The following is a 27,425-nucleotide window of genomic DNA, read 5'->3' as shown; positions in this document are numbered from 1 at the left end:
GCCCTGGTGCCGCTCCCATTTATCCGGGCGGCTGGTGAGAGTCGGACTGTACCAACTGCACTGAGGTGAGTGCCATAGCCTGGTCTAGTGCACTGGCGAGAGCTCGGACAGCACATACCCTGCAAGACACTGGTCTCCTCTGACAGTACTCGTGGTCTAGTCAGTGTTCTGAGAGGAAGGGAACGTCCTAACGTCTCGACATCCTCCGCCGCCGATTCCTCCCCGTTTTGGCCTTAGTAGTTTCCACCAACGGGCAGGGCAGAAAGTTCCGGAAGAGTGCGGGTGCACTTCCGGGTCAGGGAGCGCGCGACAGTGGCGGCGGCGGCGGCTGGCCGGCCTACTTTTGGTCGTGTTCGGACAGAGGCGGGATCGTCAAGGAGCGTCCGGGAGGCGCGAGGTTCTCCGGTACGTGCGGTAGCCGCCCCGGCACGGTGTCCCTGTCGTGTCCGGTCGCGCGGGCCACTTACGGTAGCCGTGCGCTTTGTCTATGGCCTTCCAGGCGGGCTAGGCCTACGTCGCGCTGGCAGTGGGTCGGTCTGGAGGACGGGAGGGTGGCTGAGGCCTCGAGACGAGCCCCGGGACGTCCGGCAGCGACTGAGAGGCCCATGGGCGTAGTGCCGGCCACCTGTCTGGTCGTGTGGGAGCCTGGACTGGTGCATAAGAAAGATGTGACCCCTAGCCCCCTTGTTTTCTGTTCTGATAGCCCACACTCTGGCCAGCACCATCTGAACTTGCCCAAATTGTGGTTGGTGTCGCGACTATCATATTCCTTAGTTCCAGGAGTCCTCACTGCATTCTCGAGTAGGCGCCGGTGTTGGGGTTTTACAGTCAGAGTTTCGAGAGGTGAAGTCACTTGTCAGTGTTACATTGCTGCAGAATGGCAGAGCCAACGTTGCTCTTTCTATGTCCTCTGTCTTGTATTTAAGTCTTGTGTTACCCCCATTGCGTCTTGAAAGGAGTACTCTACAACAGAAAACAGTAGGGTGTCTGGTGAATGCCATTTTGGCCACTGGTTTGGAAGCTCGGTTGGAGTTTGGGATTGACTTGCAGCTCAGCATTCCTTCTCCCCATAGACCACTCTATACTCATTCCTTTGGGAAGAATGCTGAGTGAAAACGGCACATGCGGCATCTCTCAACACTGGAGAAGCCAAGACCTTGTTTAATGAGATCCACAGAGTTAGTTATAGCTCCTCTTTTCTGAAAACTGGGACCATGCTCTGTGTCATCCCACAGAAGTGAGGTCACCGTCATGAATGGGCCCAAGCTTTGTGTCCATCTCACTTTGCTTATTTTAATACCAGAGGTGGTGTTTCAGCAGGAGTCTGTAGTCAGGACTCCTTTCCAACAAATTCACCAAGCATGAGGTAAAAGTAAGATAGTTTATCAGAACTCCTCTCCCGTTACTGTTCCCAGGCAGGAGCAACACATGACAACTGATATTCCTTAAGTTATGCCCTCAGTGTTTGGAGAACATCAGCTCTTCACCTGGCCTTTGACCTCTTGGAGAAGGGTTGCACCCTTTCCTGTGGCTTTGAGCGTATAGCCTGTGTTCTTGAGGCTGATGGAGACAAGTGAGCTTGTACCTGTAGGAACAGGAGCGGGACCCCTGGTCTTGAGCCCTACCTTTCAGATTTCTTATGCTGTCTTTTTCTGTTTTGTTTTGTTTTCTCTGACTGGACGTTAGGCTTGGTGGGAAGCATAAGCCACAGGATAGGCTAGTAAGTTCTTGAGTGAATTTTCTGTGAAAGGTACTTCCTCTGGAAGTAACTGGGGAAAGGTAAGCAGCGCTGAGGAGTGAAGATCACACATATGAATAGGTTCTTATTTGGGGAACAGAGTCTGAGAGCCCAGTACAGAAAGGTCATGTCTAGTGACATTTATGACCTCTCTCTCTCTCTTGTTTTTGAGGTGGGGTTTCTTTGTGTATCCCTGGCTGTTCTGTGACTTGCTCTGTAGACCAGACTGGCCTCAAAGTCAAAGACAGGAAGTCTTTTACACAGGTATTCTACATTGTTCTTACAGTGGTTTGCATAGGAGGACTAGCAGGTGTCCCAGCTGACAAGGCAGGAGAGGGACAGCCCAGCATCTTCTGCCTTTCAGCCTGGGCCACAGGAATGCTATAGTCCCCAGAACTTCATCTGAGGTTTTAATCTGATGGTGGCCAGCCTAGCAGAGGCCAGTGGTCCAGCGTGGGCCAGCATTGGCCAGCATTGGCCAAGAGTGACATGCCCACTCAGTGACAGGCAAACAGGCGACTGACTCACCAGGGTGAAAAGTGCTGCTTTGTTTCAGCTCAGTTGTCTATTTTTTTTTTAAGATTCATTATATATAAGTATACTGTAGCTGTCTTCAGACACACTAGAAGAGGGCACCAGATCTCATTATACATGGTTGTGAGCCACCATGTGGTTGCTGGGATTTGGACTCAGGTCCTCACAGTCAGTGTTCTTAACTACTGAGCCATCTCTCAAGCCCTATTTGGTTCATTTTTGATATTAGGACTCTTCAGGGATGCTTGGGTGAAAACTTTGCTAGTTTTCAGGCATTAAGATCCCCCTTTGTATATGGTTCTGGAAACCAGTCACTGCCCCTTAGAAGATATACTTTGTTTTGTATTTGCACGTGGCTTTATGGCTAGGGTCCTGTGTATTGTGTTTCACTGCTCAAATGCTACATGTGTGGCAGTGCTTAGGTCATCAGAGAGGTTCCCTATTGGGAATGGCACCTTTCAGAGGGGGACTCTGTAGCCAAGGAAGTTTGGAGTTATTTGGTTCTGGTCTCTTTCAGAGGTGAACTCCAATGTGCAGCCATGGATGACGACAATTTGGATGAATTTGTGGCTCACAGCCCTGGACCAGATGGACCCCCACAAATCGGCTCCTCAGAACTAGCCAGTGATGCTGGTAAGTACTCCCATGCCACTGCTGGCAGAGGTGTCTGCAAAGGAATAGCACCTGGTGCTTTCTCCAGGTTACCAGCTCCTCTTGGGAGCTTAAATGTCATCTTTCACTTTGAATGTTAAAAAAGTTGAGTTATAGAAGTATAGTACATTCGTTCTTTCTGTTTGCTTTTTTTGTTTTGTCTTGTTTTTGATATTTGTGTGGTTCAGACTATCCTTGAACTTCTTGACTCACTGATCAGCCCAACTCAGCTTCCCAAATTGCTAGTAGCTAAGACTACAATCAGATGTCATTGTGTTTGGTCTTTTTGTGAGGAGGTAGTATTAGGGATGGACCCTAAAGCCTTGTGCATGCTTAGTAAGAATCTTCTGTCAAGCTCTATTTTTTGGAACAGGGTTTTTCTGTGTAGCAGAGGCTGAAGCGATTACACAGTTTTCATTTATTTATTTATTTTTTGTTTTCGTTTTTGTTTTTTGACTGGGTTTCATGTATCCGAGGATGGTCTTTTAACTTGCTGGGCAGCTGAGGATGATCTTGAACATCTGATCCTTTTGCCTCCACTTCTCAAAATGCTGGGATTATAGATGTGCGCCACTATACCTAGTTTTGTGTGGTGCTGGAAATATGAACCCAGGGCTTGATCATGAGAGGCATGCATGTTCTACTAGTATTTCAAGCTACTCTTTTTTTTTTTTTTTTAATTGTTTTATTGGACATTCTCTGTATTTACATTTCAAATGTTATCCCCTCCCCCTTGTTTTATTTTTAATGCTAGCAACATAAATACAGAGTAAGATGATTCATTTTCCCCATTTTATGTCTCTCTAGTAACACCCCCCTTTCCTTCCCCACCATGGTAGCCTGGTAGTATACCTGTATATTCCTAGAGTGATTTTGGCTCTCTGCTTTGACAATGCCCTTTCGGGGTCTGTGCTTTTCACCTTGTGATCTAGAAGAAAGCAGCAATGGCCACAGTGGAGACTCTGAAGATGATACAGGCAGTGAGCAGGATGATGACACAGATGGGGAGGAAACAGAGGGGCTGTCTGAAGAGGAAGACCCAGAAGATAGATCTGGTAAGATTGTAGGCATTTGAGCCAGTTGCCTTGAATCTCTTAGTGAGAAGACAGCCTGTGTTAGAACATCCACAGCTGAGCATGCTGGCTGTCACCTGCCACAGGGACAGCACTGTGGACAGCAACTGATTTCTGCTGGGGTTTTTAGGGGTTTTTTTTTTGTTTTTTTAAGATTTATTTATTTTATTTATATGAGGACGCTGTAGCTGTCTTCAGACACAGCAGAAGAGGACATCGAACTGATCCAGTTAGAAATTTTCTGTCTATGTTCCACAAGGAAAGAAGAGATGCCCAAGAAGGAGGTCTTCTCTAACAGCGGATATTTGCTGTTACTGTGTTGAAAACTCGTGCAACTATGCAAGGGTTGTTGTCCCAAGGGGGGGCATTCTTAGAGGCATGGTCATTATTGTGTCGTATGTATCCTCCACGCCCCCAGAGCTCAAGACTGAACCTAGGGCTTTGTACTGCAAACAAGTACTCTATCATGGAGCTAAATCCCCAACCCTGGTAGTTTAGTTGTTGGTTCCATCTTCTCTGAAGCCTGTGGTACATCTTGAACCCTAACTTCTCAGATGGTCTGTTTTTTCCTTGGGGGCTCAGGTAAGAGGAGCCTGAGGGCAGCTATGGACAGAGAGGCTTCAGGTGAGGAGCTAGACTCCTCAGAGTGGGTACTGTGTGAGTTTGCCTTTGCAGGTAGATAGGAAGCCATGTTTCAAGAGGAGCTGGGATTCTGGCTAGAGACTAGTGTTCTGAGTATATCTTGGCTCTGCTTAAGGCCAGTCCTTGAGCTTGCATTTGTTTCTATATTTACTAAAAGTATAACATTTTCGTTTATCCAAGGTTCTGAAGATTCAGAAGATGGAGTAGAAATGGCAACAGCCGCAGTGGAGACTCAAGGGAAGCTTGAAGCTAGCAGTGCACCTAATTCTGATGATGATGCAGAGAGCTGCCCCATTTGTCTCAATGCATTTAGAGACCAGGCTGTGGGCACTCCAGAGACCTGTGCCCATTATTTCTGCCTGGATTGCATCATCGAATGGTCCAGGGTGAGTTGGCTTTTTTTCCACTGGGCTACTCCTACCCTTATGACAAGGCCTTCTTTGCAATAAAGCTGAACACAAGGCTGAGTCCTGGGTCCTCAGCACTGTGGGGAAGGCTTACTGTTGGAGATGTGTCTGTGGGTAACAGGGTTTCAGAGAGGATGACTGGCTTTTCTGAGGATCAGGACACAAATTCTGAGGCAACCTCACATAATAAGTGTGAAACAGCCTCTGTAGATACTGAAATGGTGTAAGTGTGATTACTCAGTTCTGATGGCAAGTAATGAAGAGACAGACTTGCGTCATGCTGTCTACCTTGCAGTGGATTTTCAAAAGAATCCCATTGGCAGAGTTTTATGTGTGTACAGGTATGTGATGTGTGCATGTGTTTACATGTAGAGGCTAAAGGATGTCAGGTATCCTGCTTTGTTGTTTTCCACATTATACATTTGAGACAGGATCTTTTACTGAAGCTACAGCTAGATAGGCAGACAGTCAGTAAGCCCAAGAGATTCTCTCATTCTGGATGGCATTAGCATTAAGAGATGCGTGTATACTCTTGCCCAGGTTTTTATGTGGATGTTGAGATCTGAGCTTGGGTCCTTGTGCTTGCATAACAAATTCTCTTATCCATTGAGCCATCCTCATCCTTAAGGGGGAAAAAAAAAGTCAGAATAAGAGTTCTTATTGCCTGTTTTTCTGTCTGTCCCCAGTGATGCTGGCAGTGTGGTGACAGATGTCAGCAATGTTACAGGAGTTATGCCTCTGACATTCCCTTCCTTCTCCCCAGTAGCTTAGACATGTCTCTAGTTTACTGTAAATGGCATGGCGATGGCAAATGCCTGTCCTGTGCCCACCGTTCTGTCAGGGAAATTTATTGTGGGCTTGTGAGTCTGGCTGATTAGATTCAGATTATTTTATTCTTTAAATCCAACAGCAAGAGGTTGGATGTGATGACACATGTTTGTAATCCCAGCATTTAGGAGGGAAAGAGTGGATCTGAGTTCAAGACCAGCCTGGTTTATATAACAAGTTCCAGGCCAGCTAGGGCTACATAGTTAGAACCTATCTCAATTAATGAGTTGGAAAGCAAGACCGTCTGTCTGCTGTGTATATGATATATAGTATTAGGGAAGGCATTTGAAAATAAGCTTATTAGTAAAAATCTTACAGATGATCAATTCAGATGTTGAATTTCCTGAGATAGCTAGATACTGGGTTGATAGAGGTGAAAAATCTAGATTTAGAAAATGAGTCAGGGAGCTGGAGAGATGGCTCAGTGGTTAAAAGCACGGACTGCTCTTCCAGAGGTTCTAAGTTCAATTCCCAGCAACCACATGGTGGCTCACAACCACCTGTAATGGGATCCTATTCCCTCTTCTGCTGTGTCCAAAGATAGCGATAGTGTACTCATATGCATAAAATAAATAAATTAAAAAAAAAAGTCAGGGAGATGGATGTTGGTAATACACACCTTTAATTCCAGCACTTGGGAGGCAACTTAGGTGGATCTCTCAGTTTGAGGCAGCCTGGTCTACAGAGCCAATTCCAGGATGGCTAGGACTACACAGAGAAACCTCTTCAAAATACCAAAGATGGATAGATGAAATATAATCAGTCTGGGGCACTGGAGAGATGGCTCAGCAACTAAGATCTTGCACTGGCTGATCTTTCAGAGGACCTTAGTTCAGTTCCCAGCACCCACATGTTGTTCAAAACCATCTATAACTCCAGCTCCAGGGATCTGACACCTTCATTCAGACATATATGTAGGCAAAACACCAGTGTACATAAAAATAAGTCATAAAAGTTAAAAAAAATAAAATTAGGGTCAAGGATATGGCTCAGCAGTAAAGGATCTTGCATCAAGCATGACAACCCAAGTTTGACCTCTAGCGGCCACATGATAGGAGAGCACTACCTTCCAGAAGCTGTCCTCTGACCTTATCTCTCACAGTCAATCAGTTGGGCTGGCCATCAGGGAAAGCACTTAAAAGCTAAGCTTGAGGGCTGGAGAGGTGGCTCAGTGGTTAAGAGCTGGCTGCTCTTCTAGAGGTCCTGAGTTAAAATCCTAGCAACCACATGGTTCACAACCATCTGTAATGAGATGTGGTGCCCTTTTCTGGTGTGTCTAAAGACAACTACAGTGTACTCATACATACAATATACATAGATACATACAATAAAAAAGAAAAGAAAAAAAGCTAAGCTTGAGGACCTGAGTTCCATTCAGAACCCCATGGTGGTATGAGGAGAAAAGAGAGTCAAACACATTGTTTTCTGGTCCCTTTACATGTGATGTGGCACACATAGCCTTCCCCGTCACCCATAATGAATAAAAGTAAAAATAAACTCACCTTGCTAAGCATGTGGTGCACAGCAGTAATTCCTAGCATTTAGGAAGATTGCCATGGATTTGAAGCTGGCTTTGGTTACCTAGTGAGTACTAGACCCATCTGGGCTACAGAATGGCACCCTGACTCAAACTCTTCCCCCAAAAAGAGAGGGAGGGAAGAGAGAGGGAAATTAATATTGAGCCAGACAAAGCAGGAAAGATATAGTGCCTTATTTTTCACATAATTGTAGTGGCAGAACAGGAAAGAAAGGTGGCCAACCTGGGTGGCCCTTGCTTTATACTTTATCAGAATTTAGTGGAGTAAACAGCTAAAGAGGGTATGTTTTATTGTATACAGTATACTTCAGGAAAGGCAACTTGAGCTGAACAGATGAAAATCTTTGTAGCATGCATCTGATTAAACTACACATTGAAAACAAATGCTGAAAATGTGCTAGAGATGTTCAAGGTCCCGTTTGCAGTTCACAGAGGTCTAAGAGAAGATCTGGGATAGCAGCAAACAGGCTGAAATGCCATCTACTCAGTCTTTTCCTTATCTCCTCTCCTTTTCCTTTTCACTAACACGACACCTATATGGGAGCATGTATCCAGCTTATTGACCTTTCTCCCTCAGTAGCATGGTGACTTCAAGTTTTCTTCACCCATTTCTAGTATCTTAATATAGGACCTTAGCCAAGACCAGGGATATTGGTAAAAAGAGATGTGCACCCCCACCTGGTTAATAAAAATAACAAAAAAAATTTTTTTCAGTTATATTCTGTAGATCAGGCAGGCTGACCTCAAATTCACAATTCTGTCTCAGCCTCCCAAATGCTGGGAAAATGGGCAGGTACTACCACATTCATCTTAAAATTGTTGATTGTTAAGTAAATTCTTTACTTTAAAGACGGTTATAAGTGATTATAATAAGTAATTGATGAGTAATGAAGGATATTATGCCAGATTCTGATCCAATCTTTATTTGTTACAGAATGCCAACTCCTGTCCAGTTGATCGAACAATATTTAAATGCATTTGTATCCGAGCCCAGTTTAATGGTAAAATTTTAAAGAAGGTAAGTGTAGATGCTGCCTACCCTTGCTTGTATTCTTGCAGGATAAATGGTGATTTGCTTTTCTCCTGAGGTAGTTGTCAGTTAAATTAGACTTTAAAAGGAGTGACTCAGGCATCCTTTTTTGCCCTGAGCAAAGCCTAGGGCTAGGACTATTTATATTTTCTGGGGCATAAAGTACAGAGTCATGAAGATGTTAGGGGTTTCTAGGCTTCTGTTCTTCACACCTTACTACAAAGCTTTTCTCTGGCTTGTTTTCTTTTTGAACTGCAGTCTTGGCATTTTTTTTTTTTTTAAGATTTATTTATTTATTATATATAAGTACACTGTAGTTGTCTTTAGTCACACCAGAAGAAGGCATCAGATCTCATTACAGATGGTTGTGAGCCACCATGTGGTTTCTAGGATTTGAACTCAGGACCTCTGGAAGAGCAGTCAGTGCTCTTAACCACTGGGCCAGCTCTCTAGCCCCCTTAGAGATGGATTTTATGGAGTCATTTTCTCAGTTGATGTTCCCTTCTTTCAGATGACTTTAGCTTGTGTCAAGTTGACATAAGACTAGCAAGCATACCATATATTTGTTTATTCAGGTTATAGGTCCATAGAACCTGTCTTAGGGTTTCAGTTCGTTTTGATGACATCAAGACCAAAAGTAACTTGGAGCAAGAAGAGTTTGTTTTGGTTACTCTTTTTGAATCACAGTTCATCATCAAAGGAAGTCAGGTCAGTAACCTGGAAATAAAAGCTGATGCAGAAGCCATGGAGGAGTGCTGCTTATTGGCTTGCTCCCTGTGACTTTCTCAGCCTGCTTCTAGCAGCACCACAGGACCATCAACCCAAAGATGACACTATCCACAGTGAGCTGGCTAGAAAATGCCACCCGTAGGGCAGTCTGTTAGGGACATTTTCTCAACTGAGATTTCCTCTTCTAAAATGATGAAAACCTAGGTCCCGGTTGACATTTTAATCAGCACACAGCCCAAGTGGATCTTAGGTCAGTAGATTTACTTTAGATTAGATACATGCTGTCCTATGAATTGACCACTCAGATTTTGAGGGTATGTTCATTGACCAGTATTTTTGTCTTCAGATTCCAGTGGAAAACACTAGAGCTTGTGAGGATGAGGAGGCTGAGGAGGAAGACCCGACCTTTTGTGAGGTGTGTGGCAGGAGTGATCGTGAGGACCGGCTCCTACTATGTGATGGCTGCGATGCTGGGTAAGGGTGATAGTGCCTTACAAGCTGTTGAGTTTAACATGGTCAAGAGAACAGGGTGAATACTGAGGACTCCATTGTGGATTAGGGCCCTGTGAATCATAGGCAGTGACACTGATACCTCCCCTGCCTCCTGTATCTGTACTTTCTTGAGGCTGCCCAAAGGCCATACAATATATCAAGGCCAAGGAAAAAAGGCAGGAAAGTGGACTCACCTTAGGAGAGAGCAGACTAGCTGAGAGGTTGCTTTTGGTAATGAATGAATGCATCATCTTGGTTGCCTGGATCTTTTTATCATCATTATTATTGTTGTTATTATTTTCACTATGTGTGTGGTCTGTATGTGGGTATGTGCATGTGAATACAGGCGTTTATGGAAGCCAGAGGATTTGGATCACTCTGGAGCTGGAATTACAGATGGCTGTAAGTTACCTGAAGTGGGAGCCATGTACCCTGCAAGAGTGATAAGGTTTTAACTGTGAACCATCTCTAGTTTTCTCCTTTTGCCTTTAGATATACTTGAAGTCACTTCATGCTTATGGCCCTGTCTTCTGGGACACTGTTCTTTCCTCATTGTTTGGTCTCTAAGATGGAACTGGCCTCCCTAGCCCCTTGCTAGGTCTTTGGCTATTAGTTAGAAAGATTTTTCTGCTATAAAATTGTGGCTGGTTACAGAAATATTCTTCTCCAGATGGTGAGGCTGGTGTATCTGAAACGTTTCCTAGGGCAGAAATAGCAGTTTCACGGTGTGTACAAGAGGCTTTTTACTATCCATTCTGGGAGCTGTTTTCTGCACTTGCCCTTGCTCTCCTGTCACTGGGGTTCTTCCATACTGCCATTTGTGCTAGCTCCACTGTCTGGACTTTGATGTGCAGTTTGTACCCGGGAGCTGACTTATAGCACCACAGGGATCGCCTGTGCCCTCTCATTCTCATGCCTTTGGAAATGCAGTTGGTACAGTGAATACCAGCTTGTCTTCCAGGCTCTGGCAGATCCACCTGCCTGTTGCTGTCTTTGCTTCAACACTTGAACCTAGCTACCCCTTGGTGCTGATACTCCATAGACTTGGTATCCCTCATTCCTAACATTTTTGAATCCATGTTTTGCCTCATTGTCTCTACCTTACTGATTGTACTCCAGTCCTACAAGCATCCAGGACCTCTTCTCTCTTAATTTGTGGATTGATTTGTTTTGAGACAGGGTTTGTCCTGCCTGGCCTGGAATTGGCTATGCAGACCAGGTTTGCCTGCTTCTGCCTCCCAAGTGCTGGAATTGAAAGCACCTCCAACCTTGGCTAGCTTGCTTATTTGTGAGATGGAAATCCTCTCTGTTGCCTGTATTAGTTTCCAATGACTAGACTTAAGAGTGCTGCTGAGATTACAAGTGTACACCCATACCTAGTTTTAGTTTTGTGTGTGTGTGTGTGTGTGTGTGTGTGTGTTTTACATGACTTCGATTGTAGGCCAGGTTGGCTTCAAATGTGTAGAAGTTCTTTTCTCTATTGCAGGAACTTATAAGCCTGCTGTCTATTAATGCTGTAAATCAGGGTTTTGTTTCTAGTAGTAAAACTGACCAGGAATTTCTGGGGAATTTTCTATCTTTATGAAGTTTTTGTTTTGTTTTACTCAAAAATTACATTTGTAAATTTTATATTGATTTATGTATTCCACTTAACAGATGAAACAGTGTAAGCATTGAAGTCCTGATAGATCTAAAATATTAAAATTAACACATATTAGTGATTCTTGTACTTCTAAGAATCTAAATAGTGTTGACTTTTACATTTTTATATCTTAATAGTTGTCTTTCAACTCACAAGTCTAAAATTTCTCATTCATTTTGAAATGGAATCACAAGACTTTTTATAGATGTTTGGGGTGGACGTGTGTTGCACACATTGGTATTTTGTGAAATAAGTACAGGTTGTCTTTGAGTTTTAAGGAATTATGACTGAACATTGAAGGTCCATGTTCACAGGGAGACAGGAGAACATGAGAGAAGATCTTAGGATAGAATTTACTTGAGTTTCTTAATGGGTTTTTAAGTTTTGTGCTGGTATATGATATAAAGTGGACCACGTTTCATGTGACATTCCAGTGAGGGTCACACACCTCATTGTAGAGGATTTTCAGTTCCTACCACCGATGTGTAGTTTATTACCACCCATAGCTCCCAGGCACTCCTGTGGTACACATTTTTTATTTTTGGTTTTTGAGACAGGATTTATGTAGTCCTGGCTGCCCTAGAACTAGCTCTGCAAACCAGGCTGGCCTTGAACTAACAGATCTACCTGCCTCTTTCTCCCAAGTGCTAGAATTAAAGGTGTGTACTTGCCCAGCTCCAGACTCATAATACAAATCTCTCTCTCTCTCTCTCTCTCTCTCTCTCTCTCTCTCTCTCTCTCTCTCTCTCTCTCTCTCTCTCTCTCTCTCTCTCTCTCTCTCTAAAGAAGAGGGAAAATGTCAGCATAGCTCTCCTCAAAGTTTATTCCTAGGAAGCTTGATGGGAAGAATTTAAAAATAAGACCTGAGACAGAGCATAGTAGCTCACACCTTTAATCCCAACACTATGAGTTCAAGGCCAGCCTATCTTACCTAGTGAGTTCTAGGCTAGCCAAGGTATTGTGAGACCCTGGTTGAAAAAACAAAACAACAAAAAACAAAGGATATGGACAGAGAAAAGCCTAGGAACTGGGTGCAGGGCTTCTTGGGGTGCCCTCTTTAGGAACCTCTTTCTCATCTCTTTGACACTCTCCATGTCCTGTCCTTGGTGGTCTTGAAGGAGCCTTACAACTTGGTATGATTAGAAGTATGGCCAGTTGGGCTGAAATGTGATTGGACAGGACAATAAGAGGATCTCTGCCAGCATGGGGCAGGACTTTTGCTTCCCCAGCCCCTTAGAACACTGTTTTGTAAAGAAAGGTTACTTAGGGGCTGGAGAGATGGCTCAGTGGTGAAGAGCACTGACTGCTCTTCCGAAGGTCCTGAGTTCAAATCCCAGCAACCACATGGTGGCACACAACCATCTCTGAAGACAGCTACAGTGTACTCATATAAATAAAAAATAAATATTAAAAAAGAAAAAAAAGAAAGGCTACTTAGTCATCTGTTGTCTACACAGTGGGTCTAAGAAGAGATTAGAGTTTCTATTGCCCACTTCGGGAGTGAGAATTAGAGGCAGGGACTGTGTTTATACTGAGGACCCAATAACATGTGGAAGTGATTTAGTCGTTGGCAGGATACATTGCAAACTAAATATATTTAGTCTTTGCAGTATGGTTTCTTGTGAGACTTGAGGTCCAAGGCCAAGACTGACAGTGAACTGTTGTTCCCATAGGTATCACATGGAATGTTTGGACCCTCCTCTCCAGGAGGTGCCTGTGGATGAATGGTTCTGCCCAGAGTGTGCGGTCCCTGGTGTTGATTCCACTCATGGTAATGTGCTATCCTTTCCTGCAGAGCACTTGGGGGTTTTCCTATTGTCAGTTTTAGAGAAGAACCTTGAAGAAAATCTAGACTTGTTATGTGGAGAGAACTATCAATGAGGGCTTTCTTTGGATTTCTTGGTAGGAGCTAGAAGAGTAAATCTTTGGAGGCCATGAAAGTTTGTCAGTTTGGGACTCATTTCTTAAGGCTAACTGGGAAAAGCTTGTGATATGTAGTGTACATGACCCAGCAGCCCACGGCTCTCTTCTAAGATGCAGCTCCTGTGAGTGATGAGGAGGTCTCCTTGCTACTGGCTGATGTAGTGCCTACTACCAGCAGGCTTCGGCCTCGAGTAGGCAGGACCCGGGCCATCGCTAGGACACGACAGAGTGAGAGAGTCAGGGCAACTGTGAACCGGAACCGGATCTCCTCTGCCAGAAGGGTCCAGGTAAGTGGCCAGCACTAAGCTGGGTCTAAACAGGGTGGTCTCAGGGCTTGGGGATTGAACTGAAGAGATACCACTGGCAGGAAAGGGCCCGTAGCGTTGCCCACATGGCAGGCCTACCGTGCATGCAGTTAATCTAGCAAGAGAGCAGGTGAGTCTGTTGAAGGCACTGTGTTTCACCTGTGTGCCAGCAGAACCAGAGGGACTGCTTTCTCTTAACACTCTGATGGATGGGATGATGATTTGGGAATTATGCTCTAGTATGGAAAGGGCTCCTGTCACTCAATGTTAGATGTTCATGGCCACTGTTTTCGGTACTGAGGGAGCTTAAAAGTTCTTTCTGTGAAGTCATATTCCCATGGTCAGTATAGTGACATCATGGTTCAAGTTCCAAATGGGTGAAGTACTGAAAACTATCTTCTGTCCTATATCCTGTCTCAGTAACCTCCAGTTTTGCACTTGAGTCTCAGCTCTTTGACTTTTGCCTTGAATGTGGGATAGTGTTGAGGGCTGCTATTTCTCACTATTTCATACTATTTCTTTTCTATCTGCTGGCTCATTTCCTATTCCTGCTAGGCCCTCATCATCACAAGTCTGCCTCACCTGGGGCTTTGCTCCTGGCTCCCACCTGCCCACTTCCTTCCTTCTTGTACCTTCATTTGCTCCTTGATAGCAGCTGAATCCTCTAGTCCTTTCTTGCCTTGATCTTCCCTTCTAGAACTTTGCAAAGAACCACAGTCCTTGTGACCATGCTGCCCACTCTTGGTAGGAGTGGAGGGAGGTGGTTTCAGTCTCAAACTCTTCTGGCTTCTCTGGTCAGTTTTTGCCATATTCAGGGATCTGAAAGGGAGTCTGCACTGACAGGATCTACTCACTCACATGGCCCAGCTCAGTGTCACCCATGGAAAAGGGTGGTCACCCACTGAATGGTGCTGTCCCCTTGTATGCAGCATGTTCCAAGGTACCTCATGTCTTCTCTGCTGGATGAAACTATTGAGGCTGTCGCCACTGGTCTGAGCACTGCTGTATACCAGCGCCCCTTGATACCTCGAGTTCCTGCAAAACGGAAAAGGAAGGCAGGTAAGCTGACATCGTGGGCCTGCCTCCCACCATCAGTTCTGTTCTGGAGTCCCAGATATGTGGTCATTTCTGATTATTCCTGATTATTCAGCCAGAAGAATAGTACGTCCTTCACATTTGTGGGTTCTATACTGCCAAGCTCATTTAAACCTAGTTAGAGACTATTAGGGAGAAAGAAGCACATCTGGACTGTTTGGTATGGATGTGTTGTCATTCTCTGATTGAGACAATATTTGCTGTTGACAAGGCTGCTGCATTTCCTAAGTGTATAAAGACCTGGAGTTAGTGTAAACTATAATCATATACTGTTGATACATTATAGAAGGGACCTAGAACCCTGAGACCATCTCTGCATTCTGATCTTATCTTACTGACCCAACCCTCTCCTTCAGTGTGCCTCGTAGATGCAACTATGTGGATTTAGGGATTGCTCTCTCCCCAGGTGGGTCATAATAAATTAAAAATATACTTTATTGGCCTGACAAAATGACTTAGCAGATAAAGGTGCTTGTTACCACGCTTGATAACCTAAGTAGGATTCCTGGAATCTACTAATAGAAATGGCTATACAAGTTGTTCTTGATAGATATGTATACAAATAAAAAAATCTTAATTTACTTTATTGACATCTGTGCTCAGTAAAGTGGATGTACCCACTGTAAGTTTCACAGGTTTAACATTCATCACTCACCTTGTGATTTTTTTTTTCATCATTATCTGTCACTCTGGGTTCCCACAAGATCCAGTAGAACTCTCTGGTCTTGCTTCATTTGCTATCACAGTCTTTATAGAACATGTATGACGTGTATATTTCCATTATCAAAGAATCTGTTAAAATGCCAGTTTGTGGATTCTTACATGATGGTCATTTGGGTTATTTCTGGATTGCATCTCCTAAGGAGAAATTACAGCCAGGTGTGGTGACACATGCCTTTGTTTCCAGCATTTAGGAAACAGGGGCAAGTGGATCTCTAGGAATTTGTGGACAGCTTGGTCTACATAGTGAGACCTTGTCTCAAAACCTAAAAAAAAAAAAAAAAAAAAAAAAAAAACTAACAAAAGGAATAAAACTATAGAAAAATAAGTGATGCACAGTTCCTGGCCCTTAGCTTAGGAACTATTGACAATAGATGGCTTCTGGGGAAAGGAAAATCAGTTTTCTTTAAAGGTGTGGCCTCTAGGAGATCAACTGCTTCAGTGCATGGCCACACATCTGCGCAGCACAAATTAGATGTGGTGGTTTACTTTAAAAAAGACGAACTTGAAGTTGGGAGGGGGTGGGAGATGAGGATTGGATCAGGGAAGTGTGGGTGTTAATTTTATCAAAATGTTGTATGCATGTATGAAATTCTCAAAAAATAATAAATAAATACATTTAAAAAGAGTAAAGTTGTTGGAAACTACGTTCATGCAGTTCAGTTTATTTTGTGAGCAGATGTCTTCATTTTTTTTCTTGGCAATATGGAGGAGGGAAGAGATTAGATCATCATCTTGATCTTATGTTTAACTAGAAAAAGTACCAAATTTTCCACTATTGTAAGTGTATACTCTGCATTCTCAGCAGCACTCATGGTAGCTGGGTTTTACTTTCTGCTCACCAGAAGGTATGAATGTTTTAGGAGCCTTACGGTGATCTACTAAAGCTCTGAGGTCTAGATGCTGAGGCCTTGCACGTTGTTAGGGTTGTAGGTTTGTATGGGTGTGTGTATCTGTAGAATCCTCTCCAGGAAGCCCTTTCTTTCACCAAAAGCGGAGTTTTGAAGCCAGAGCTTCTAGGAGATTGTCTAGGTCATTGACATAGCCCCTTACAGGTTCTCACACCTGCAGCTGAGATTGAAGGTCTGGTTTCCACTTCTACTGTACATCTGTGTTTCCTGCTCTTCATCTCATAATCTGCTTCTCAGTGCTAATGGTTAACTCATTTGCTTCATCAAATAGTGTAGAAATTTGCTACCATCATTTGATCTGTTTCATCCATTAAAGACACCTTCTTAAAGACTTACTTTATATGTGTGAGGGTTATACCTGCCTGTATGTTTGTGTCCATTTAAACTTAGTGCCTGCAGAGGCCAGGAGAAGGTGTTACAGACAGAACTAGAGTTACAGACAGCTGTGAGTGCCGTGTGGATTCTGGGAACATTAGCATGGGTCCTTTGCCAGAGCAGCCAGTGCTTTTCAGCCCTGAGCCATCTCTCCAGCTCCAGTTTTAGTTTTGTTTCTGTAAACTTGTTTCCTTCTTGCCTCCCCTCCTTTTCTCCTTTTTTTTAAAAATTGATTTACACTGGTTTTTTGCCTACATGTGTGAGGGAGTCAGATCCCCTGGAACAGAAGTTATAGACAGTTCTGAGCTGCCATGTTGGGTGCTGGGAATTGAATCTGGGACCTCTGGAAGAGTAGCCAGTGCTCTTCTGAGTAAGCCATCTCTCTAGCCCCTCTCACTTTTTTTTAAAAATATTTATTTACTTTACATATATGAATACACTGTAGCTGTCTTCAGACACACCAGAAGAAGGCATCAGATCCCATTACAGATGGTTGTGAGCCACCATGTGGTTGCTGGGATTTGAACTCAGGACCTCTAAAAGAGCAGTCAGTGCTCTTAACCACTGAGTCATCTCTCCAGCCCACCCCTCTTCCTTTTTTAAAAACAGATTTTTGTCTTTGTGACCGAGGCTAGCCTTGAATTTATATCATAATCTACCTGCCTCTGGTTCCTGTGGGCTAGAATATTTTATTTAGAGTATGTAATACATGCCTGTAATCTCAGTACCTCCGAGGTGGAGGCAGGAGGATTAGGAGCACAAGGTCATCCTTAGCTACATTGTGAGTTTGAGTCTACCAAAGTAAAAGTCTCAAAGTAAAAGTGCAAATGTTATTTGAATTAAGATCCAATTCAAATTCATGTTAGGCTGTGTGTGTTAGCGCCCTTCTCTTTGCTCTTCGCTGGTTTTTGGTCCTTGTAAAAAAGCAAGCTTCACTTTGCTGTTATCTACAGATTGTATGCTTGAGCTGTATGCAGAAATTTTATCATATTACTCTAAACGGTACAGTTTAAATGTTGTGAAGTTTGTTTCTTTTTTTTTTTTTTTTTTTTCTTCTTGAATTTCCCACTTGGTATTTTCAGTTATGGTTGATTATGTGTTATAGGAGCCATAGGAAGGGCAACCAGGGAGGAGGGGCACTATGCTCTCTCCTTCCTGGAGGTTCCTGCAGAAGATATCTGCCCTAGTTTTGCTCTCACATGTAGCAGTGTAATTTGCAGGGGCAGCAGGAGCTCAAAAATAAGTTGCTAATTAGCTGGTATTTCCTTCACACCACCACACCATGAATTATCCTGGTGAATTCAAGTCCTAACTTATCAGAATCCTAGAATGAAGAGTCATAACAGTACAGTTGAGGGTGGTTTACACCAAAGCACAGGTTGATTTCTACTTGAAAGTGTGTGAACCTTCTCCAGAACCTTCTCCAGAAGGGTTCAGAGTGCTTGTTTGTCTTCCAGTCTCTAAGGGAGCTCTCTGTTTGGACCATGAATGGCCATTGTTGTCTTCAGTTCTTGCTTTTCATGTGTTTTGGCTTTATGTAATTTATATAAGGGTTCTAAAAATCTAATTACTCAGAAAGGTAGAACCCCATCTTTTCATTGCTGTTTGGATGATCCCCTAACCCCCAGGAACACATTACTTTAAAATGTAACAGGTTTATTTCTCTGGTTTAAAAAACAAAAAATTCTAAGCCAGGCTGGAGAGGTGGCTCACAGTTAAGAACACTGACTGATCTTCCCAAGGTCCTGAATTCAATTCCTAGCAATGACCTGGTGGTTTATTACCATCTATAATAGGATCTGATGCCCTCTCTAATGTGTCTGAAGAGAGAAACTACATTCATATGCATAACATAAATAAATAAACTTTTAAAAAAAATTCAAGCCAAGGCAGTGCTTGTAGCCAAGCCTGCAGGACCAGTTGGCACGTGTCCGTAATCCCCGTGTTCCCAGGTAAAGGCCAGAGGATCAAGAGTTCAAGCTCATTTTCTCCACTATACAATGCGTGTCTCAAAATGGTAGGTGGTATTTTAGCAGATACTCTTGCTAACAATTCTGATGCCCTATTACAATCTCTAGATCACATGGTAGAAGGAAAAAGTAATTCCTACAAGTTGCCCTCTGACTTTTGCAAAACATGCACACACACACAAAATTAAATTAGAGTGCTGGAAAGACCAAGTGAGGTTAAGAGCACTGTTGCTCTTGCAGAGGACCTGGGACTGGGTCCCTGGACCCACGTGGCTGCTCATGACTCTTGGTCAAGGGGTTCCAGTACCCTCTTCTGAATGCCTAGGTATTGTACCTATGTGCTCACATGTAGATTAGGTATACACAGGTAAAATAAAAGGAAATATTCAAGAACATTTTTAGGTGAGGTATGTGCTCACAGCTTTAATGAGAAGCTGAAGTAGAATTTCCATGAGTTCCAGACCAGTTATAGACTTGGACAATTAAGCAAAAATAAATAATGGCTGGAAAAAAATGGCTTTGTGGTTAAGATCACTAACTAGTCTGTCTATTAGAGAACTCAAGTTCAATTTTCAGAACCCACGTGGCAGCTCACAATTATCTGTAACTTAATTTCCAAGAGGTTGATATCCTGACATGGACAAACATAGGCAAAACAACAATACACATAAAATAAAAAGAAAGTAAAAAACAAGAAGTCCTTTTTTAAAAAGTACATAAAATTAAAAAGTAGTATCGGATGGTGGTGTCACAGGCCTGCAATCCCAGAGCCTAGGAGGCAGAGGAAGGTGGCTCGGGTCGGTAGAGTGAATTTCAGGACAGCCACAGCTACACAGAGAAACCCTGTGTCAAAAGAAAACAAAACAAATAAAAATTAGGCAAGCCAGGCATACAGCACTTATAAAGCCGAGGTAGAAAGATCAAGAGTTCAAGGTCATCTATAGCTATATACTATGCCATCATGGGCTACATAAGACCAAACTCTTGTCTTAAGATCAGGGGCTGAAGAGATGGCTCAGTTAGTTGAAGAGAAAGGTTTACTGCTGTCCCAAGAGGACCTGAGTCAGTTCCCAGTACCCACATTGAACAACTTACAGCTACCTATCATCTAGTACCAGGACATCTGATGCCCACTTCTGTCCTTCACAGTCACTTGCATGCATCACACACAAATAAATATAAAAAATAACTTTGTGTGTGTGTTGTATGTAAAATTCAAGCCAGCACATGGTCCTGAGGTACCCAGACCTTCTTAGCTTCCTAAGTCTGCTCCAACATAACTCAGAGGAGCTGGTCACCCTAGTCAGAAAAGGCCCTGCGTTACATGAGTGAATCACAGACATTCAATACTGTCTTTTCAGGAAGACGAAAGAAAGTGTTGGGAAGAAAGAAAACCCGGTCCAGGTCATCTGTGAAAAGTAAGAGTGGGGGTACAAGAGCCAAGAAACGGCAGCACCGTGTAAGGAAGACAAAAGGGAGGAAGCTGAAGGTGAGGATATAGCAGAAGTGTCCAGATTAGCCAATCTTGTTCCCCTGTATGCCTCTGCTGCAGGAAGTGTCAACGTGACTGATTTTCTGCTGCTCTGTAGTGCAGCTCAGAGGCGGGTGGGTGGGTATGATGCTTCTAGGTCCTTTGGAGTAGGGTGTGTTAAGAATTATGTATGATGAGCCCTGAAACATAGAGGCAGAGAGGGAGGGCCAGCCAGCAGGGCTCAGAGGGCTGAGTCACCTTATGGTCACTGGCTGGTTAAGTCAAAGGGCTCTCAGTCCTAAGCTAGAAGCAGGTATGGGTAGGCTGAGTTGAAGCCCTCAGGACAGATAGTCACTGTCTGTCTTAGGGACCCTCCTGTGTGTGAGAAGCCTGTGTTTAGTGTATCCGTATCAATTACTGTGTTCTCACTTGGCCCTACTATCATGAGATGTATTTGGTACTTACAGACCCAGGATGCCGGGATACACACACACACACAAATTTGACCATGTGTTTTATATGAATTTATACTTGTTACTCATTGCCTGATAAATATTTTTTAGTGTATGTTTGTAATATAAAGAGTCTTTAAATATTTAGTAGTTAAACCATTTTTGTTTTGGACGGTCAGAACAGATTCTTGTGGCTGTGTGATTAAATTCATGAGCAAGTTAGATAGCAGATAATGTTCTTGGATTCAGTGGTCATTAGCACTAAGAGGCCTAAGAGCCTGGCAATGTCAGGTCTTCCTAGTTTCTAGAAAGTTCTAGACCATTCTAGATTCCATCCTGAGCTTACTTTCTCCCTCTGCAATTACTGTGGTTCCTCCCCCCCCCCAGTAGAACATCTAGGGGTCATCATGGCTAATGGTGGAAGTGTGGAAAGATACACTCCTGGGGAGAGGTCTCAGCTGAGGGCATTGGCTCTGTTCTACCCCTACTCAGAATCTAGAGAAAGTGGTATGTGGTCCCTTGATTTGAGTATCTTGGGAATGATTACAATCGTGATCATGTTAAAAGTACACAATTGTTCCTCATGTGGCTGTTAAAGTGCAACAAACATGCCAGTCCTTAATTTTTTTTCCTGTCACTTTGGTTCAGAATGAAGTTACTGCCCGTTCTCGAATTGCTCGCACACTAGGCCTCCGCAGGCCTGTCCGTGGCACCAGCATGCCATCAGTGTACAAGCCAGTGGACCCCTCACTTGGGCTGATGAGGGCAGACATTGGAGCAGCTTCTCTGTCACTGTTTGGAGATCCCTATGAGCTGGACCCTTTTGACAGGTAATTGCAGTGGTGACTGTCCCAGTGCCCCTAGCTCATCCTCAGATTTGATTAGGCTACATGTAGCCCTGTGTCAGTGTCACAGGTCTGCTGTGTCAGTGTCCCCTTGGTATGTGTCCCCTCCAGCAATGGAGAACAGTCTACAGATCCGCCTTCCCCTCTGAGTGCCAAGAGGAGAGTGCTGTCCCGCTCAGCCCTGCAGTCTCATCAGCCTGTGGCCAGACCTGTCGCCATGGGGCTCTCTAGGTATGTGGTAGCAGGGGCATCTGGGTGGGTGAGGGCACTTATCCTTTCCATATGGCCCTTGGTGTGATGTGTTTGAGTTGAGGTTGGCTCTGAGTACTAAGTCAAAGTACTTGTCTCAGGGTCAAGTAGCTCAGCTGCTAGTCATACTGGCCTTAGTCTCTAAAAGGGAAAGGCTCCTTGGGTGAGGCAGCCATCCTAGTTCACAGTGACCAATAGGTAGAGATAACTTTCCTGTCAGCTCATGCCTAGTGGTAGAGTAGGGCATACATATGTTATATCCTACACACTTGAGCTGATGGGTGGGAATACAGAAGAACCAAGCAGTAGAACCACACTCTGGTTTGTTTACAGGAGGCAGCTCCCTGCTGTGGCCCCAGAGCCCAGTGTGGAAGAGGCCCCCGTTCCTGACCTGTTGGGAAGCATCCTGTCTGGCCAGAGCTTCCTGATGATGAGCAGTGCTGATGTTGTCATACACCGAGATGGCTCTCTCAGTGCCAAGAGGGCAGGTGAGCACCCATGGGGTTGCTGTTCCTCCTTGTGGATTTGGAAATGTAAAATCACAGTTCTAGAAATGGATGAGTTGGAAAGGGTCTCAGACTTTGTCCTGAGTTAGGGGCAACATTGCTAAGAATATAAGCAGTGTGAGTTGTGTCAGGGTCTTCCAAGGCCTGTGTAGTTAACTGTGCCATTTCTAAGACAGTTCAGATGCTTAGTGCACAGTGTCCTGTGGACCAACATGGCCAAGAGTGGACAGTGTCTCCATCTGCAGCTTCTTGTCTGTTACACTGGATGGGACACATTTGAACCATAGTCATGTCTGAAAATAGAAAGACTACATGGTCAGGGGTCATTTATGGTCCCACAGTAGGCAGTGGAACAGCTGAGCCGTAACACTCCCATTATGGAAGGACAGTTGGTGTCCTTGCTCCACAGAGTAGTTTTAGTGTCTGTTCTGATCATACTTCACAAGTCATTGAACTCGATAAAGAAAGTGGGAAGGGTTGCTATCTGACTTTTGTTTTTTAGCTCCTGTTTCTCTTCAGCGAAATTCTGTGACTCAATCCAGAGAAGAGTCCAGGCTCAGAGACAACCTACAGCCTGGGGCACTACCCTCAGAGAGAGTATCTGGTGGACTCATGGGAGACAGACGACCAAACTCTGGGCTGAGCCATGGGGACAGAACCGCTCTGCGCTGTCTCCCTGCCCGAATAGAACAGACACCTGTGAGGTCAGACTCATCAGTGACCCCTCGTTCAGGTCTGTCCAGGAACCTTTCAGATGAGAGCAGGCCTAGCTGGAAACACAGTAACAGTCCCCGACTCAATGGCTCCAACTTACTGGTTGGTTCTGCCTCAACTAAGATCATGACTCATTCTAAATTTCCATCCAAAAATACAGCTCCTGGGCATCCTCAGAAAATGGATCCCAGGAGACCTGATGTCTCCAAGCTACCCAGGATACCAAAGATCCACCGGGATGGCAGTAATAACACACAGGACCAGGCCCCAACCAGTGGCCAGATTGTCGAGCTTCCCAGCACTTGCATCAGCCGCCTGACTGGCAGGGAAGGCCCTGGGCAGCCAGGGCGAGGCCGAGCTGACAATGAGCCCAGCAGCAGAGGTCCCCAGGAGACTGGCTCACACACGAGTGGTTCTCGACCTGCGCCCAGCTCTCATGGCAGCCTAGCCCCTCTAGGGCCCTCGAGAGGAAAGGGCATTGGGTCTAGTTTTGAAAGCTTCAGGATCAACATCCCTGGAAACACTGCACACTGTAGCCAGCTGTCCGGCCCTGGATTCTGTAACACGTTCCGGCCAGTTGATAGCAAGGTGCAAAGGAAGGAGAACCCTTCACCCCTCTTCTCCATCAAGAAGCCAAAACAACTCAAAAGTGAAATCTATGACCCCTTTGATCCTACTGGCTCAGACTCTAGCCCTCCTAGCAGCAGCCCAGAGAGTCTTGGTCCAGGCCTCCTGCCCTCTGAGATCACAAGAACTATCTCCATCAACAGCCCAAAGGCCCCAGCCTTCCAGACTGTACGCTGTGTTACCTCCTACAGGGTAGAAAGCATCTTTGAGACTGAAATGGAACCTGAGCCTCAGCCACCTGGTGAGCCTGTATCTGGCATGCTGGAGTTACTCGGCAAGGGACCTGCTGAGGGAGCCTCTGATTTGGAGCAAAGACTAGGGGAAATAGAGCCTATAGAGATTCAGGGCTCCACAACCCAAACACAGAGGCCATCCCCACCAGACCCTTGGGATGATGAGGATGGAGTGTCCTGTACACCCTTCTTTGGCTCTGAGGAACGGACAGTGACATGTGTGACTGTTGAGGAGCCAAGTGTTCCACCAAGCCCAGATGCTCCACAGATAACTACCCACAGAATTGTGGAGTTCAGGGCCTCATCCCGTTCTCGCTCCACCTCCAGCTCCCGAAGCAGGAAGAAAACGAAGAAGAAGAAGAAGGTTGCCAGAGAGCACCAGAGGACACGCTCCAGCACTCGCTCTGGCTCCAGAGACAGGACTTCACACTCAGTATCTCCAGTTGCTGAGGAACACACCAAGAAGCACAGAGGCAAGACTAAGAGCCGGAGGTCTTCTAGTGACCGTGCCAGCAGCCAGGACAGAGCAAAGAGGAGGAAGGACAGAGACAGGGAGCATAGGCGGGGTCCCTGGGGTCATGGCAGGTGCTGGAGGAAGTCCAGGTCCCGATCAGGGAGTCCTGGCAGTTCTTCTTGTGAACGCCATGAGAGTAGGAAACGGAAGAGGCGGCATTCAGGGTCCAGGTCTCGTGGCAGGGACTGCTCACCACACAGCAGCCTGGAGAGGGACCGGAGACACAGACACCGGGAGAGGAGCCGGGACAGGAGTCGAGAACGAATGGACAAGAAGGAGAGTGTGACTCGGTCCCGAGAGAAAAAGAGGTGGCGGTCTCGGTCGCCCAGCTTGGAGCATAGGCCACGAAGGCCACATTCCCATGAGAAGCGTTCCCATTCTCCAGAGAAGAAGGGAGCTGTAAGGGAGGTTTCCCCAGCCCCTGCTCCACAGGGGGAGCCAAGGCAAGATGGAGACCACTCTGCCAAGTCTCCAGAAGTAAGTGTCTTGCCAGATGTAGTAAGTGTCCTGCCAGAGGTGGTTGTGGCTGACCTGAACCCTCCAGAAGTCCCTCCTGTCCTGGCAGAGCCAGTTGCATGTGTGCCTGAGGACCTCGACTATGGTGATTCTGTGGAGGCAGGCCACATCTTTGAGGATTTTTCAAATGAAACCATCTTCATCCAGCTCGATGATATGAGCTCACCTCCTTCCCCTGAGAGTACAGATTCCTCCCCTGAGCGAGACTTCCAACCAAATCCCATACTGCCCCCAGCCAGCCTTCCACAAGATAGTACTTTAACTACCATCCAGAGGGAGATATTACCAATTCACAGTGAGGATATCTCAAAGCCTGCACCCCAGACATTGCCCCCTTCAGACCAGTGCCTGCTCAGGCAGGACACTATAGAGACCACTGCTAAAACTCTTAGCACCCCAGGTGTGGTGAGCACCCCAAGTGTGGTGAGCACCCCAGGTGTGGTGAGCACCCCAGGTGTGGTGAGCACCCCAGGTGTGGTGAGCACCCCAGGTGTGGTGCCTGTGGGAAAGGACAGTCCTTTTCTGAGTGGGAGAGGATGTGAAGTAGTCAGGCCCAAGGATACTATGGCCCAGGCCCCACTGCTGCGATCCAGAGCCCTGGTGAAAAGAGTTACCTGGAACCTACAAGAAGCAGAGGACAGCACCCCAGCCCTGGACAGAGATCCAAGTGAGTTTGTCCTGCCCCTGGCTATGACCCTGGTGGTGGTTGTCCTTGTGGGTCAGGGGTGTAGAGCAGGCATGAGGCAGGAAGGCAGCCTCCCTAAGAGCCTCTCCTGACAGTTTGGGGCACCTACTCAAGTCTAGCTTCTAATAGACTAATCTGCATCTTGGCCTTGGTTCCCACTGTTGGTTCTCTGAAAATGTTTTGGCCAGGGTTGACCACAAGGCATCCACACTACATGTCTGTTGGGTCCTCAGGGACACTACTTCAGAGGCCCCAGGAAGGAGACTGGGATGCAGAGGACAGGGCCCTCATAGGATTTCAGCAGGCACCATTCTCCGAGCTGCCCCCTCCCATCCACATGCTCCAGGAGTCTGGGTTACATGATGCAGATCCCTCTCAGGTGGGTGCTGGGCTAGAGGGGCATGATCCTTGTGTTGGGCTTTTTGGGCTGCCCTTCCTAGGGCTTAGACCTCATGATACTACTTCCTTTCTATACAGCCCCCTGGTGCTCCCAGGGCAGAAGGGCTTCCAGCTGTTGGGACTCTACACTCAGCAGGGGGTATGCTTGCCCAGGTTTACAGCCCCAACATGCCACCACCCATGGCTCAGCCCTCAAGCATCCTGCCCTATGCACTGGTCAACCAGCCCTCAGTCCAGTTGATCCTGCAGGGGACCCTTCCCCTAGCAGGCTGCGGTTCAGCACAGAGCCTGGCCCCAGTGCCCACTATGTTGGCTACAGCCTCAGAGCTAGCTGTTCCAACCACCAACAACTCAGAAGAAAAGACTGCTACTCCCAAAACAGCTGCTGAGAAGACCAAAAAGGAGGAGGTGAGTGCTGCTGCCTGTCCTTCCACAGCCCATCTTATTTGGGCCTGATTATAGGTATAGTATCCAGGCCTGTGGTCAGAGTGGTAAGAGAGCAGCTAGCCCATTGCCTTTAGTGTTCTTTGGCAAATGAATATCTCAGAACTACTGGCTTCTCACCAAAAGACCCACAGGTCAGTTTTGGCCATCTTGACACAGGGTCACACATGTCCTCCTCACTCCTAGTACATGAAGAAGCTGCACATGCAGGAACGGGCTGTGGAGGAGGTGAAGCTGGCCATTAAACCCTTCTACCAGAAGAGAGAAGTGACCAAGGAAGAATACAAGGACATACTGCGCAAAGCCGTGCAGAAGGTAGGCTGCAGGCAGGCAGACACATACCTTTTAGGCAACCCTGAGGTTGCAAGTGACGCAGAATAGCTAAATCTGTATGTGTCAGATAGCTTCCATTTCATGTTTGCATGGACTCCAGAGTCTGTAAGTGTGGAGTCAGCTAGTTGAGCCAAATGGCTAAAGCCTTAGATGAGTCCTATGTCCTACAAAGTGTCCCTCGGAAAATGCTCATTAAAACTAAAATAATGGATAAGGAATTTCAGACTTCCTTAACCCACTCAATTTCTTTGGATCTTTGGAGGAAGTAAGTCTCTTGAGAGATGGGCAGATCTTTCTATAGGAACAAGTTCTAGCTTCCATCTGACCTCTGACACAGGAAGATAAACCTCAGCAGCTCTGTGAAATGTTTATTACAGATGTGTGTAGGGTAGGTCTTCAAGGTCCCTTAACAAAATCAAGGACACTACTGGAGATGGCCAGGGCAAGGAAGCCTGGCTGAGATGATCTTTGTGACAGGTTGAGAGAGCACTCAGAGTAATGTGTTCTTTCTTCAGATCTGCCACAGCAAGAGTGGTGAAATCAACCCTGTAAAGGTGGCCAACCTGGTGAAGGCCTATGTGGACAAATACAGACATATGCGCAGGCACAAGAAGACTGAGGCTGGAGAGGAGCCGCCCACTCAGAGTGCTGAGACCTGAGGCGAGCCACTATGTGGGGAAGAGGCCCCAGAGGGAAGGAAATGTGGCCACCAGTACTCCTGCCTCTGAGGTTCTCATCATACCTGTCTGCACCTGTCTTGCTCACAATTGAAAACTGGACTTTTTTATATGTATATTATAGATACACTGTTTCCATTGTGTTCTAATTTATCAAA

General features: G+C 45.6%; 1 protein-coding gene across 5 annotated transcripts; it reads left to right on the top strand.

Annotated features, from left to right (window-relative positions):
- Positions 1-311: 311 nt before the first annotated feature.
- PHRF1 (PHD and ring finger domains 1) lies at positions 312-27,425 on the top strand. Of its 5 annotated transcripts, XM_080913553.1 has the most exons (19): positions 312-405; positions 2,790-2,905; positions 3,856-3,978; positions 4,819-5,024; positions 8,345-8,428; positions 9,516-9,643; positions 12,977-13,074; positions 13,338-13,513; positions 14,461-14,590; positions 19,964-20,091; positions 21,174-21,355; positions 21,482-21,601; positions 21,953-22,107; positions 22,628-25,129; positions 25,184-25,396; positions 25,603-25,793; positions 25,892-26,221; positions 26,444-26,572; positions 27,106-27,425. In XM_080913553.1, the coding sequence occupies exons 2-19, from the start codon at positions 2,812-2,814 to the stop codon at positions 27,247-27,249; spliced, it is 5,133 nt and encodes a 1,710-aa protein (XP_080769679.1). In that variant the 5' UTR covers positions 312-405; positions 2,790-2,811; the 3' UTR covers positions 27,250-27,425. The 5 variants fall into 5 exon arrangements, with proteins under 5 accessions (XP_080769679.1, XP_080769680.1, XP_080769677.1 ...); XM_080913554.1 differs by having other exon boundaries at positions 3,859-3,978; positions 22,628-25,396; positions 25,648-25,793; XM_080913551.1 differs by having other exon boundaries at positions 3,859-3,978; positions 22,628-25,396.

The sequence above is a fragment of the Micromys minutus genome (assembly GCF_963924665.1).
Source record: "Micromys minutus genome assembly, chromosome: 2".
NCBI classification, from domain to species: Eukaryota; Metazoa; Chordata; class Mammalia; order Rodentia; family Muridae; genus Micromys; species Micromys minutus.
The sequence above is the reverse complement of the archived record's forward strand: the minus strand, read 5'-3'. Positions and strand labels throughout refer to the sequence as shown.